The sequence below is a fragment of the Cinclus cinclus genome, chromosome 2 (assembly GCF_963662255.1).
Source record: "Cinclus cinclus chromosome 2, bCinCin1.1, whole genome shotgun sequence".
NCBI classification, from domain to species: Eukaryota; Metazoa; Chordata; class Aves; order Passeriformes; family Cinclidae; genus Cinclus; species Cinclus cinclus.
In genome coordinates this window covers 300,657-316,051 of record NC_085047.1, presented here as the reverse complement: position 1 = coordinate 316,051, position 15,395 = coordinate 300,657, and the positions used below count along the sequence as shown (strand labels likewise).

Below are 15,395 nucleotides of genomic sequence, written 5' to 3'. Positions count from 1 at the left end.
ACTTATCCCTTACTTCTGTCATTCCCACCGCACACTTTGTCCACTAAAGTCAGCATGGTTTCAGCACCTTTACTTGGAGAGCTAACCACAAACTGCAGCATGTTCTGAAGAACTTGCTTCAATATATTTTTTTTGCATTATTATCTCTGCATTTGATTTGAAATACAATGCAAAAAACCTGACATCTCCCAAAAGAGATGGTCCATGAACTCACAAGCATGATAAATGTATCTTTCATCAGCACAAGTCTTTGAGCTGTCACAAGCCACAGCTTTGTTTTGCTTCCAGTCTGTTGCATTTTGGTTTGTGATGGCATTATTTGAATCCCCCAATAAAAATAATAAAAACCACTTTTAAAGCTTTTTGGAGCTCATTCCCTCCTTATTCAGCAACTTTTTCTCCGGGAGAACCTCACTCAGCCTTGCATTAGTTAAAAGGAAGAAGCGTGTGGAAGGGAGAACCCAAGTAATGCTGCCTACTTCTATCCCTGCTTCTCTTGTCCTCCTGAGATGAGCACAGCCTTTGCTCCAGGGTTCAAGAATAAGTACAGAGTAGAGCAGGAAACATGCATCTCAATCCTGCTTTGAGAGAAAGGAACCTCTCCAATGGGGGATCCAGTGCAGTCAAAACCACTGCTCTGAACAGGAGCACTTACAGCTCACAGAAAAAGGTGCATTCCACCACTGAGGGAAATCCTCAGCCTGTTATACAGGAAGATGGAAAAACAGGCATTAATTCCATGTGGCTGCCTGCTAGAAAAAGCATTATCGACCATTTTCACTAAATCCTGAGGTCAAAGGCCTAAAATTAATTCTTGCCCCTTAAATGTCTCACAGAGACCTTCCTTAGACAGTTTTAGACCTGCACAGAATGAGACAAGACCTTACCAGAGTAAAACAGGTGACTTATATTTCAGCTGGTAAGCATCACCCAGGCTACACTAAAACCACAGTAACAGAGGCAACACTCTTTCTCTTCTTGCTGAGGGCTGAAACACATCCCAGCACCACAATTTAACCTGAGGAAACATACAGAAGTTACACACACAAACCTTTTCACTTCCTTTCCATCAAAATAAAAAAATCCACACTCTAAGAATTTCTGGACTTGAGGTTTGAGCACACTGTGTAGTTTTTCTGCCTTTCCACCTTTAACCATCTGATGATAGTCGAAGTTCACCATTTTGATATCAGCTGAATGTTCAGATGCTTTCAAATGGCTCTGGTATTGCAAACAGGAAAAAGAAAAAAAAAAAAAAGGATAAATATACCAGTAGCTAAACATACAGAAGTAGGAGCTAAACAAGAGATTACAAATATTTTAAAATAAGTTGTTTTGTTAGCTTTCTTTTAGGTAAAATGAAACAATTTTTATCACCATTGAAACCAATCACTCAGAACTGATCAATATTTCATGTATATTTTTGATTTCCTTGTCACAAAGTCAGGTTTTCCCCTTACTACCCCAGGGGTCACGGAGGCAGCCCACAGCCTCCTCCGCTGTTCAAATGCTTTGACTTGCAAAAGGTTGTTTCAGTGAAATCCCTTTTCACCAAGAGTCACTGACATGCTGGTCAGCAACGGGGGTTGAGCAAACACTTCATCAGCTACTCCTGACAAAAAGCCCACCCAAATGAGTTAGGCTGCTGTGGAGAGTGGCTTGAGGAAAACCTGCCCTAATATTCCCCGAAGAAGCCTTGAGTGCCCACAGGATGTTGCTGGCAAAGCCCCGGGTACCGATGCACGTCTGGGAACGCTCCTGTCTCCCACCACGAGGGCTGGATACAGCAAATATCCCAGTGAAAGCCCCAAGCCATTCAATCACGACAATACAGGGGGAAAGGGAGAGGGAAATAACACATGGCTACTGACATGTTGTCTGGCTTCAGACAGAATTCCTCAAATGGTCGGTATTTATGAACTGCAATGGGAGGTTTTCTTTTAAACTAGCCAGTGGGAATCAATGAGAGCAGTTAATAGTTAACATCTCCTGAACAAACATTTCCTGCTAATCGTGAAGCAGCTCCATATTTAAATTGATAAATTGTAATTTTTTTTAAATATTAAGGGATTTAGCCACTAATTTCAAAAGAAATACGCCCAAAGGAAACACTGCAGCATTAAATACCGTAAAGTATCATGTATTTAATAATCAAATTTAGAGTGTAAAAAAGACTTATGTTTTCAATAAGACACTAGTAAGCATGAAATATCAAAATAACTTAAAATCCCTCAACGCTGTCTACATTGCTGTTACCACTTTCCATTACCAGTTAACCAGTCTGAACAGAACCAAACAGGAATTACGTGGAGAGCTTTCAGCAATTCATTTCACACCACGCATCGTAAGCGGTGCTGTTATGATAAAGCCAGTTTTAGCTCCCAGAGCACAGCATACCTGGGGGATCTGGCTTCCAAAGGCTATGTAAAAGCTTCATTGCAAACAAGCAAACTCCAAGGCTATGAACAGTGAAAGAAGTGTCATACTCACCTGGAAAGCTTTGCTGAGCATGTGCTCTCCTTCTTTTGCCCCAAGTAAATTTACAATAATTTGCTTGCCATATAAATTTTTAAGAGTTTGGAAATGCCTGTTAACAGAAGAAAAACTCCACAGTCATCTTCTGGCACACAGAAAATTAACAGCAACATCTGCAACACTGACAAAAGTTGTAAAGTATTCAATATAAATTTTATTTACTCTTTCCAACAAAGCATTGAAAGGCATAAGCAATCCCCAGGGAGTTCCCAGCTTTGCTGAATCCCACATTTGCAGAGACAAAGCCTATCATCTGGAATAATACATCCCATCTCTGTGATGCAGCAGAACTTATCAGAGGTTTTCAGTGCAGTAGCAACAACTTCAGATGATTTTTACCTGTCAAAAGCTGGTGCATTTGCCTCGAAACCCCTTGACATCCTGACACGATGGGATCCCACCTAGGACACCAAGGTTACATTAAATTGTCGTGTTTTGAGTAAAAGGCATGTGAATGTTCCAGCAGTTATACTGCACAATGCTGGTATGTCTAAAGAACCTAGAGTCCCTGTAAGTCACAAGCATTTTTTAACCTTTCCTGTAAAAAACGCGTTACAGTACTAGTTGCTGAATCAGTCCCTCTTTCAAGAAAGTCGTGATGAAATTGTATTACAGTTACCTATGATTCTTACTGACTTCCTGAAAAGACTTCTCCTCAAGAAAAAATCAGAAGAAAACAGTCTGTTTGGATGCCCTTAGATAACCCATTTCAAAAAGGACAAAGTCAGAACTTCAAAGAGTAGACATAGAACAACAGAATGGACATTCAAGTCGTGTGCAAAGCAACTTTCACACTTGAGAGAAGGCTTGGTGAGTCACAGCAGCACCAACGTGCTCCCATAGGATCGCCTCATCCTCACAGGCTACTGTGAAGAACAGCCCAAAGGCTAGTAGATGATGTTTGAAAGGACATGAGTAAGAATTATCTGTATAATTAAATCTATCTCCTGCTTACCTGCAGTCCTGGCTGTTCCCAAAATAACGGAACAGATCCTCGAATCTGTATGAAAGATGACACAGAGTCATCCAAATATATCACCTGTTAAGGAAAGTAAAGCATAGCATAAATAATTATCACAGCGTAAGATTTTTAGAATTCTTAGCCTTAACTAAACATGGAGCAAATAAATTATATTTCTGTATTACGTACTCCACACCACAGTGTTGTATTCCACTCCAATATTGTTTCCTAGATTTCTCTTTAGCCACTCCGAACGATTCCTACAAAAAGTTCCGTCACTCTCATGCTCCCTTGCGGAATCACAATTCACAACGTGTAAGGAAACACAGCTTTTATTATTTGGGCTTCAGTAACTTCCGCACTAGGAGCGAGATGCTTTAAGCAATTTGGTAAGACTTCGCTGCAGGAACGGTTAAAATGATCACCAATGCACAGAAAATCACCATGCAGCCTACTCAGAATGCTTGCACAGATTTTCTACGTCAGAAGCCAACATATCACTGCCCGTGAAGCATTGAGGAAAGGAAAACATAAATGGAATAACACACCACAGCCATTCAGTGGCATTGGCACGCCAGGAAACTAGTCAGAGAAAGAGTAACCGGAGTGCTGTGACTGAGCTCCTGAAACTGGAGGTGTACAAGCAGAGCCCTTCCTGCACAAAGTCCTCCTTTAGCCTCCTGGGCTCTGGAAGGGGTCAGCCAGTCAGCCAAACAAACCTAGGAGCACCAACACAGCTGCAGGAACAACTTCTTGGGAATAGGCTACCGTGGAAAGGGAGCCAAGGAAGGCCAGCAAAGAAAGAAAGAAAGACTGAGCAGCTTCTTGCATTTCATTAGAATGGGGGCAGAGCTATGAAACCCAAGGCAGGAGAATGCAAGCTGCATTTCAGAGGAGCTGTGCTGAGTGCCTTTGTCCTTCCTGAGCCACAAGGTACAGGTGTTGGCTATTTGCCAGAAATCCCTTCTGCCTGCTTCTATTACTTCAGATTAGCTCCGGCCAGAAGTGGTACATGCTGCCGTGCAGCTCAAGGGGTTCAGGGGAAGCACAGCCACCCACAGGAGTTCAGCACCTTCTTAAGCTACCACAACCCAGACCCAGGCACGCCCTGACCATAAGCCACGCTAAAAACCAAGATCATCAAATGACATAACCTACTTAGCTTCCTAATTTAGCATCAAAGAAACTATTCCAGTATCTGCTGCTGGCAGACTTGACTTGTGATTTGTTCATTCAGAGTAAAAATCTAACCAGGCGGGGGGGGGGGGGGGGGGGGGGGGAGGGCTTATCAGCCAGGCTGAGGGGTAACACACCTGCTCTGTTTCCACAAAATTGGCAACGTGACCATCATCGTTTGTTCCCCGGACGTTGAATCGAGTGCCAGCCCGTTCACAGCTTAGTCGTGAAATGAGGCAAGCCTTTGCCTGCTTGTGAGCTGCATAAATTGTCCTGATCTCCACTCCTCCACACATGAGGCGTAACAGCCAGTCATCACAGTTCACACCGTAGTGCTTCAGATGTAAATGCAGTGACTGGTTCCTGCCAGGGATAAAACAGCCACCAATTAACCACAAGGAATTACAATTCAGCTCCCACTGTTAAGCCAACTACTGACTCCTTACATTTTACACCTACTAACACAAATAAGACCAGGAAAATAGGCAGGCTACAGCTTTGTGATAGAACTTTCATTTAAATGTCCCTGAAATAGCAGAGAGCACAAGAAGAGGGAGCAAAGCCATGAATTTCAACGACCTTAAAATAATAACCCTTACAGCCTTTGCTTGTCACCCACCAAAAAACACAACTAGCTCCAAGCTAGTTTCCACTTCTCTGCTCAGCCTTGTTTTGAGAAACCAAAGATTACAGACTCAGGAAAAGCAGGACAGAATTCCAGTTCCAGGATTACTTTTTGTAGTGGGTAAAACACCATTCAATCTCACACCATCACAAAATAAAGCTAGAAAATAAATTCTTGCCAATATACAGTGAATACTTTCATTATCGGCCACCTAATCCTAACCCTATGCCACCCACCAGACAGGCTTCCAGGAATACATTCCCAGACAACTGGTTCTCAAGTTTCTTTAAACACCAATTTCAGGGCTAAGTGCTGGTTCTTTATATAGTGCATATATCAGCTTCTAATAGCAATTACTGTTCACATGAGTTCCTGCACATTTAGCACCACTAATCAATGCTGTATTAAGACTAAAGTTTGGGTTTTGTGAATTTTTTTGTTTCCCTCCCTCTAGTGGGGCTTGGGGCTTTTGATCTTCCTCAGAAACATTCACTTGTATAAAAAGGGAGCAAAGTTGTCTGCACAGCAAAGAAAAGCAAACTCCAGGAAGATGACTGGTTGTGTCTCTGTCCAGAAAATTCTACTGGAATTGTAAACAGCATGCTCACTATAACGGTGGAAGCCCTTTAATTTTAGCCTTTTCATCCTAAACCTAGAGTATACAGGTCCATTATAATAGGATACTGAAAGCAAACAGTATTCATTTTCTGGGCACTCTGAGCCTGGATGTTTGGCAAAGAAAAATCCCCAGGAAGATCACTGAAGCGCATACGCAGCACACCTCCTATTCTTGACCTGTAGCGGTTACATTTCTACATCTTGGACATTCCACCTACCTCCTAGGAGGATTGGTTCTTACTGAAGAAAATAGAACCAGGTAACTACAGAAGCTTTACCAAAGGGGTCAGAATCAGCCCAGCTTCTTTGGACAGGGCCAAGAGGCATCGTTTCTCAGGCCTTGAAGTACTGACTGATCAATGGAGAGCCAAGTCTTTTTCCAGAAGCATTGACAGACAGCAAGGTTTCTACAAAAACCTTCCCTGGAAACCTACATCAAGGGAGTAGCATTTCTCACTAGACTTGAGCTTTTAATTTTTTTCTTATACTTCACTTTGATCAAATTCCTCTACCTGAGCGAAATAGCAGCTAAGACTAGAGAAGCAATGGCTCGTACGTCAGAGCTGGTTTGGTGTATTTTGGCCAGAAGAGGGGACAGATGTACCTTTTCACCTGTTCTAACAGTGTGTGTAAAGCAAAGTCCTCAGCACCCTTCAAAGACTCCTGGAAACACAGAGGGTTTCTAACAGAGGCTGAAAGGAACAGAAATTCTGACATGTGAGTGTGCATTACTGGCAGTATTTAACATGCTGATTGGCACAAACAGCCAATCCGGTGAGAGTATTCCTCTCACCAAAAATTCTTGGTGTGAAAACCTGTACTTTATTCAAAAATATCCAGTAAAAGGATAGTGAGCGCAGCAGCCAAGCAAAGTGCCCTTGGTAGCAGAGCCTACCTAACTGTCTCAACAAAACCGGCAAGATCACAATTTTCTGAGAAACAAAGCTTTTGAAGTGCAGTTAATATGTTGGAAACCCCCTTGGAATCTACCTATAAACACCACACCATTTTAGAATCCAGAATGTTCTAGAAAACAGTTTTTTTTTTTCCTTTGAAGCTTCATAACCATACCCATTCAAAAAACTGTTACAACCGACGAAGAACTGAGAGGCACCAAAACTGAAACACAACATCACAGGAGATGTTCAGGTGAAAATGCAATAAAAGCAGTGAAAAACCCGTGTCTTCCAATGAAGAAACTCACAACAGGTCACAAAAACATCCTGTCATTACTAACAGACTTCTGCCCTTAGAGTTCAAGTAATGCTATTCTGTCTCCTCAAGATTTGTAGGAGAAAGGTGTACATGCAAGAGCTGGGAAAGGTGAGGAGAAAAACTTGCCAGGCATGAGTGTGTAGAAGAATTCATTGCTCCATGAATTACTCAGGCCTGCTGAAGCAATTCTGAACTCACCAGAAGAACCTATTGTCAGTGCTGTGCTCCTGCATGCTGCGGTGAGCACTGAGACTCAGATCCAAGCTGGCACCGGTCGCAGACCAGGCAAAATAAAAGTTCCCGGAGTTCAACACTTTGCGCACTTCTGAAACACGATCCTCGTCCGTGGGGTCCGCTCGCAACGAAAGCAGCTCGGTGGAGGTAACTCGGAACACTTCCGAGTCCTGAATCTTTCCCACAGACATGCATCCTGTCACCAGAACCAGATAATGTAACAGGGTGTCTCCTGCAAAACACGGAAGGGCACAGGTAACAGAAGGGATCTTAGCAGAGCAGCACGGTGACTTGTTTATGTGCTAAAGGCACACGAGCCAACCCCGGTTTGCCTGAAAAACATACAAAAAGGACCAACGCCGAGAACACATTCCCAAATTCTACAGAAGAAAGGGACGAAGTGCACTGCAAAGAACAGGGATTGCAAAAAGAGAAGTCATTTTTGTCCACGCCCTCATCTCTGGGAGCGTTCCAAACTTGGAAGTTACTCTGCAAAGAAAAATCCAAACAAACAAATAGAAAAAAATAAGCCCTGCTCCTGTTGCAAAGATCCAGTCTTAGAAGAGCAGCACAGTCAGTACCCTGCCCCAAATGAAAAATTCAAGTTTTAAGTTTTTGACTCACCGAGGTTTAATCTTAACACACCCAAGAGCCCATAGGCATCCATGACTTTGGAGTAGGTACTCTTGATGGTGTCTTTTTCTGCAGAAGCTGTAGAGAGAAAAAGAAAGATTTGCTGATGTAAAAGCCCCAATACTGTGGCAGCGAGAGCGAGCCACTCCAAACCAAAAAGCTGAGGGATTACAAAAGCAGTGCCTACGTGACGCTTCTGGAAAGAAACCAAAATGTATGAGCATATGGCACTTCATAATGGAAAATGAGGGTTTGCTTCTGTGACAAACTATGATCGGGCTATGCTTTTAAGCAATAAAAAAAGGACTATCCAGGTGATAGTAAAGGAGAACACGGGCATTTTTAACATAATCTCTTATTATAAAAAGCCTCTAGAACACAGGCAAATAAGATGCCTGAGAATAAATAAAATAATCTGTATTTTATTTAGAATTAAAAAAAAACTCTGTTTTACTTAGAATTGCTGTTCCTTACAAGTATTCCCTAAGATTAGTACAGCCGTGTCTGTGCACAAGCCTGCTGCTTCTGTTCAAATATCCACCAGCTCTGTTATTAAAGTGGATCAGACAATTTAATAGAGATGAAACAATTATTTAACCATAGCTTGAAATCCAACCCCATTCAATGTTTTATTAAGTGGATTTTTAAAAAGTTTCTTTGCCTTATTGCACTGATACCTATTGCGCTAACATTCCTGTAATACAGATGCAATAAAAAGAGTTTTATAGCAGCATGAGGATTTCCTTCCAAAGCCCTCACCCATGGTGAATGTTAAAAAGCTGCAGCCAATCTAAAAACATTTTGTCAGCATCATCAAACTGTGTTTTTCTTAAGCAGAAAACCACTGGGCTGGAAACAACTTCTAAACTTCAGACCCGGGTTCTTTCAACCTGTTTTTAGAAAGAGTTGAATGACACCAAAGTACTCTTCTAAACTCAGCCTCCTATAATCAGAAAGCTGTCGTCTTCTTCCTCCACACTGGAAATTATTTTGGAAAGATCAGGTTTCCTTTCAAACTTCTTGCAGGATTTTCCTTAAAGGTGCCTGTTCGGATTTAATGACATCTCAGAACAATGCCTTTTCTGTCTTCTGTGGATTTATTCTCTTTTTCCATTGCAGAGAATGCTGGATATCCTTGTTAAGACTTAATAAGTAAATGCCCAAAGTAAATTAAGTAACACGGGCTTTGCAAATTCAGACCAACAAAAAAGGCCAACAAAAGCTAATAAAGCAGCAAAGGCTTGCAAATCCAACCAACCAACCAAAACCAGAGAAACTTCCTGTGGCTAGTCAATTATTATTTTCTTAAAGTGCCCAAGAACCAACCAAAAGCATTTCATGCCATGTTTTTCATTTACATTGGACCTAATTCAGTGTGAACTCAAAGCTTTTCCACAGTGACCCTCTCAGTGTTTCTCTCTCACACGGCCTGCACTTTTCCCACCTCAATTTGTTTTTTAAGGCCAAAATTCACATGGGAAAATGTCAAATATGGCATCATTTCCTCCAGCCTGCCCTGGTCCATGCTCACTCACCCCAAGCTTCTACTTTCGATGCAGTGCCCACTAAGGAACTTCCTGTGGTCAGGAGTGTTGCAACATCAAGAAAAAGCATTTGAAACTTCTGAAAACCAAGATGAAATCAGGAAGACGCAGTTTCACCACACTCCCTTCCGTTCTCTTCCCAAGGGACTCTTACGCAGTCTCCTCATCAGGCCAAAGTCTGCTCTCCAGAAGCCCAAGGCACCAGCTCTACTGACCCCTATCCTTAGCCCTCCGAAAATGCAAAGATTTTATCCTTTTGTGATCACTATTAAGCAGTATCAAGAAACCCAAACCAAACTAACAGAAAGCTCCACAAAACCACAACACTTACAAAGTGATTTTCAAATCCATTTGCAATGTAAATTACAAATTTACAGGAGAAAGCCAGAAAGCCCCATTTGCAGTGTCAAGAGAAAACCAACAAATTTCAAGTCGCTGTTTCTTAAGGATTACCAGGCAACAGCATTTTAAAATGCCATCTGCGATAAGCACACCATATCAATCACGGACTCCTATAAAAAAGGTGACCAATTCAATTATTCTGAAGGGAGTAAGTCAGCCCGCCCAGTGGTACAGAAATGGAATCCCATCAACAATCCTGTTTTCAGGAGAGTCTGCTTCAACACACATTCCGCTTCAATCCAGATCCAGAAATCAGTTTCCCGGTTTTAACAATTAAAAGGTTCAGATGACCTGGAAGGTCACCATGGAGGCTTTCTGGGTTTGGCTCTCTTCCTGGTGAGCTCACAGGGCTCCCAGGAGACTACACACTTCAAGTTAGTGGCTACAGTTTCCAAGTAGAATATGGGACTCAGAGCTGGGAACAAAAGCACAGTCCTGAAACTGTGCGCATTTCCTTCAGACCTAAGACTTCTAACTTACATTACACAGGAAAAAGTCCACATCCAAATTAGGACAGTTAAATTCTTGGTATTTCAAATAAAGCTAACATCTTAGTATTACAACAGAGGTGACATTAAAATCAGAACAGAGTCACTGCTCTCGTTTATTAAATTAACTAACCAAAGAACTATTTGATTACTTTTGGTACCTGTTAATTTGGCACACCCCTAATACTGGCTTAGCTCAGGATGCTGGGGATGAGGAAGCCCTGCCAGACTGCTTTGCAAGGCCTGTTGAGACCACCACGGTTTAAGCGCAAGGAAGAATTTCCTAAGAAGTGCTCCGAGTAGCACTGCCAGGCAGGGCAGGGTGCAGCAGGGTGCTGCACACGAGTTACTACAGCTCTTACTTCAGCTCCAGAGAGCCCGGCTGGGCCCTGTGCCTGCTCCTGCCCACAGCTGCTCTCTGCTCAGCTTGACTGGGACACTGAAGTCCAAGGATGTGCATGATGCTCCTGCTCAAGGTGCTCGTGGCTCAGTGTTTTCCCAGACAGAACGTTCTCCACGGGCACAGGAGTAAAAAGACAGCTCGGCACTCCTTTGGGATGACTCACCCAGAGCAGGCAGAGGGAGACAGAACACACTCCTGCCCAGGCAGGGAAACCTTTCCAGATCAGACATCTCAGAGAGAGCTATTTCCAAGAATAAACATACTGCCCATCGGGTATGGAAAATTAGAAAAACACATCTATGACATCCTCCCGCTAAATTCTAAACACATCAGCAGGGAATCCGCGGACATTTAAACACAAGTGTTCAGGCCAGGCTTTGAGGAGGATCCCCCACACTCCAGCACCTCGGGCTAACCCAATACCAGGACAGTACCGACCAAAGAGGTGTTAAATGTTCCAAAGAAAGCAAAGTGCTTCTCAGTTGCTTCAGTCACAGCAGAAGGAGTTAATTCACAAACAACACCTCCAGCAGAAGCATGGCCTGGCTGCTCCCTGGTTCAGACTGAACAGTTCCACAACCACCCCCTCTGAAAGATCCCTTCCACCCTGTTCCTGGCTCCCCCCCGACCTGGCTGCCTGGAATAGCGCGTGGCACACGCTGAACATCACCCAGCACCGGAGGGAGCTGGGCAGCATTTCCTAGCCAGGCTGAGCTAAAGCCTCTGAATCGTCCTGCAGGGCCTCACCGAGGGCACGGCCAGGAAGGTTAACGAAACTATCCTGCCCTCAGCAAAATGACACACGTGCTTCCTTTGAGAAGACACTGAAAGGATCAGGAAGCTTCCATTCCTTTCTCTTAGCCCATTTCAACCCCAAATTTCTGTACGTGGATATTCCAGGAGATGCAGTTGGCTAAGGCTTTCAGAACCGAACCACAAGAACGAGTTGTAATGCTAAAATGTATTTTACTAAGCTGTGCTTGTATTATCCACTGTACATACAGGTAAGAATTATGATCAGGTATAAGGCTAAACATGGTACTTAATCTCCAGTATTTCTTAAATTATTTGGGAAAATGTCTAACAGTTTTGAGGTCAGTATTGTCAATTTTTGTCATCTAAAAAGTGGTAGCACCATCATCAAAACACAGAAGTTTCTGACAGTTTAAAGTGATGCTGCTCTGGATTTAAATCTATATATACTTGATCAGACCATTTTTTTATCTACACACAGGTTTTACAAACGTGGGAAATCTACACAGATTTTACAAACGTGGGAAATCTTCCTCAGGGGACAGTAGTATTTCATTAACTGGGTCTATGATTTGTACAAATACTTGTAAATTTGTACAGCTACAGACTGGAGTCTTGTGGCTGGACTCTAGTGACATGACCTACAAGATGGAGAGGTAGCACTTCACAAATCTTGCCCAAGCACCAAAAACTGTACTTGTTTAAATAGGCACCAAAAAGAACAGATACCAGGTGGGAACAGAAAACAGAAAAAGAGAAGAAACAAACCTGACCTAGGGGATTCCTGGGCTTTTTCTGTTACCACTTTAAGACTGTCACCTCCCAACCATTAAGAAAATTATCAGTACTTAAGAGAATTTAGGGAATTATATGGAAATAAAATAGAGGGAATTAAAGAAAAACACCACTGCTAAATATTCAATGGAAAACTAGGCCCATGCAGCAGACAGAGAGAGAGTAAGCAGCTTCCTCATTCAGGTTACTGAGAACGATACTCAGTGACTACTTCCAGCTGAGTATCAGCATTTACTATGACATAACCTACCAATTAGAATTCCAAGGATAGTGCTCTGCAGATTAAAATCAGCTATCACTGAGTACAGAATCCAAGAGGAGTGAGTCTTTCCAACTTCCTTCAGGTCTGGCTTCCTCTGCTTGGTAACAAGAAGGCAGGGAAGTGCGCAAGAACTTTGAGGTGGATTTTAATTTTTAGGGAAAGATATTTATCCGGGTGCCCGCAGTGTATCCGGGCATGAGAAGTGACTCGCTGCCCCTTCTGAGCATAACCTTCAGGAATGAATAATTTTCATCTGCTGGCCCTTAAGTAGCTCAAGCGTGCCCCGTAATTACTAAACACAGGCTAGAACAACCTGTTCCACAAATCTTCAGAGCATTTTATGGCTTGCACTAAACCTGCTCACTACCTTTAGAATGGGACATTTATCCCCAATCCACACTACAGTGCCTTATGGATACTGCTACCAAAGTCAAGGAGACTACTTAAATGCAGAGTAAGGAGAAACTGTACCAGAAAAAGAAAGAATTTCAAAAATAGGAGAAAAGCACCCACTGTTCACCTGGACCATCATACAGCTGCAGCAACCATGTCAGTCACCGCCTGGCCTCTAACAGGTGCTGGCTAAGGAGAAAACTACTTCCATGGAATGAAAGCTTTCTGCCAAAGGACCAAAAACAAGCTCAGAAATGCCGTGCAACCAGATGCTTTCACTTCCTAAAGAACACGAACATATTTGATAATTTTACATATTTAAAAAGCCTATGTATAGGCCTTATGGTTCTCTTCTGCATTTCTCAGTTTACTGTCCTCCACCAAAAAATAAAGCGGAAGGGAGCAACAATTTAGGGAAAAAGCTCATACATTTTTCACTTAAAACATGCAAAAATAACTTTGCCGTGCAAGACACCTTGCTGCAAATATTACTCATTTTATCACAAGACAAATCAATACAGAGTCTCGAGATAGGTTAAAAATACAGCGACAGAGTAAAGCTAGAAACCAACCAAAAAGCTACCAAAAATCACACAAAATGAGGTAAAACCAAATTATGATGTAACATTTAAGAATATAGAATTTATTGTTTTGAAATGCAACACAGAGAATTAGCCCATCAATGAGTTATCATGTATTTGAAATAGGGTTGTTCAGAACCAAGAAACAAGATGATGTTAGAAGCAATTACAAGAAAATTCAGTGAACGTGAAAATACAGATGCATAAAGAAATGTAATTACACATGCAAAATTCTCTCTCAACAGATGACAATAAGAAAACGTCTCTTTTCTCATGTAAATCAGAAGCCTCACCATCAGCAAACAGAAAAACAGAAGAGTAGCTCCTTTCCATTCCACATATAAATGGCTCACACAACGTCAAGCCTGGCACCTTTCTGACACAGTAGTTATCAAAACAGATCGACTCACAGAGGACAGCCACAGCTCCGGACTCAAACATGAGACATTCTTCTCTGTTCCTGGTTTCCACCATCACGCTGAAGGGAAGTGGCTCCAGCTTGTGATAGACACGGTATCCTTTACTGAAAGCCATTTTGCCTCAAACGCAGGCAGCCCTGTCCAACACAAGATGATGTTAGTGAAACCTCCCTGTGCTTCGAGACACCTCCTGCAAAGCAGCTTTGACCCACACCCTTTCCTAGGGATTTTACATGTTCAACAAAAACAAACAAAACCCCCTGCTCCCTCTTTCTGCCTCATGACACTTTAGCTAATCTCTGACCAAACAAATACAGGGATTACCTAAAGATGTGACATAAGAGTGTTTCAAAACCAGAACTACCCAGAGAAATACCTTTCAAAATGTGGATTCTATTGAAAAGCTTCTGAGATGACTAGAATTTTACTGAATCCCAGCCTGGTTTGTGTTGGAAGGGACCTTAAAGTTCACACAGTTCCACTCCCTGCCACGGCAGGGACACCTCCCACTGTCCCAGGCTGCTCCAAGCCCCAGTGTCCAGCCTGGCCTTGGGCACCGCGAGGGATCCAGGGGCAGCCACAGATGCTCTGAGCACCCTGTGCCAGGGCCTGCCCACCTTCTCAGGCAACAAAGCTACATCTAGTCCTACTCTCTTCTAGTTTAAAGCAATTTCTGCCCCAATACTTAATAAACAGGATTTCTTCTTCGGGAAATAATAAAAAAAAATGTTCTCCAGCTACCAGCAATACAGAAGACTAGCAACCACCTTAATGGTAAACTAGTACCGAAAGCAGAGGGGCAGCCTTTAATTTTTTCCATCTATTTTACTAATACTGACCTTGTAAAAAGGACAGTGTATTTTAAACACGGGAGCAGTCAAGACATTTGAAAGGATCGTAGGAAAATGTCAACCTATTTCCGGATTTTTTCTCCTCCCTTCTTTAAACGAAACCAGGGCTTGGTTTGGATTCAAACCCTGCCCTGCGGCGGCTGAAACATCGCAGTGTCGTAGCGGTGACGCTGCCCGCCAGCCACACACGAGCGAGATCTTGAAAAAAAAAACCCACAACCCTCCCACTGCAGCAAACCATAAACAAGTGCGAGAGCAGCCAAGTTTTCCGTGCTGAGGCTCGGGAACACGCAGCGAAGGAAGATTGCTCCGGAGCACCCGGAGCGGGGCTTTCCGCGCTCCCTCTCGGGCAGCTCCCCGAGCTCCGGAGCGGACGCGGCCCCGCCCGCTCCGAACTCCGCCCGCCCCCTCCGCGCCCGGGCGGGCTCAGGGCACGGCCGAGCCGCGGGGCCGCCACCGCCGGGCCGCCACATTCCCGCACAGCGCAGCGGGACACGCCTGGCAGCG

General features: G+C 43.2%; 1 protein-coding gene across 2 annotated transcripts in view; it reads right to left on the bottom strand.

The window, feature by feature from the left end:
- Nucleotides 1-14,726, bottom strand: part of SYNJ1 (synaptojanin 1) — a 47,347-nt gene extending 32,621 nt beyond the window's left edge. For both annotated transcript variants that reach the window (XM_062515266.1, XM_062515268.1), the window contains exons 1-8: nt 14,029-14,726; nt 7,989-8,075; nt 7,329-7,596; nt 4,810-5,035; nt 3,491-3,574; nt 2,875-2,936; nt 2,491-2,587; nt 1,052-1,221 (exon numbers count right to left, since the gene is read on the bottom strand). In XM_062515266.1, the coding sequence (XP_062371250.1) occupies nt 1,052-1,221; nt 2,491-2,587; nt 2,875-2,936; nt 3,491-3,574; nt 4,810-5,035; nt 7,329-7,596; nt 7,989-8,075; nt 14,029-14,152 (1,118 nt within the window). In that variant the 5' untranslated portion in view covers nt 14,153-14,726. The remainder of the gene's footprint in view (nt 1-1,051; nt 1,222-2,490; nt 2,588-2,874; nt 2,937-3,490; nt 3,575-4,809; nt 5,036-7,328; nt 7,597-7,988; nt 8,076-14,028) is intronic.
- Between the last annotated feature and the right edge of the window lie 669 nt (nt 14,727-15,395).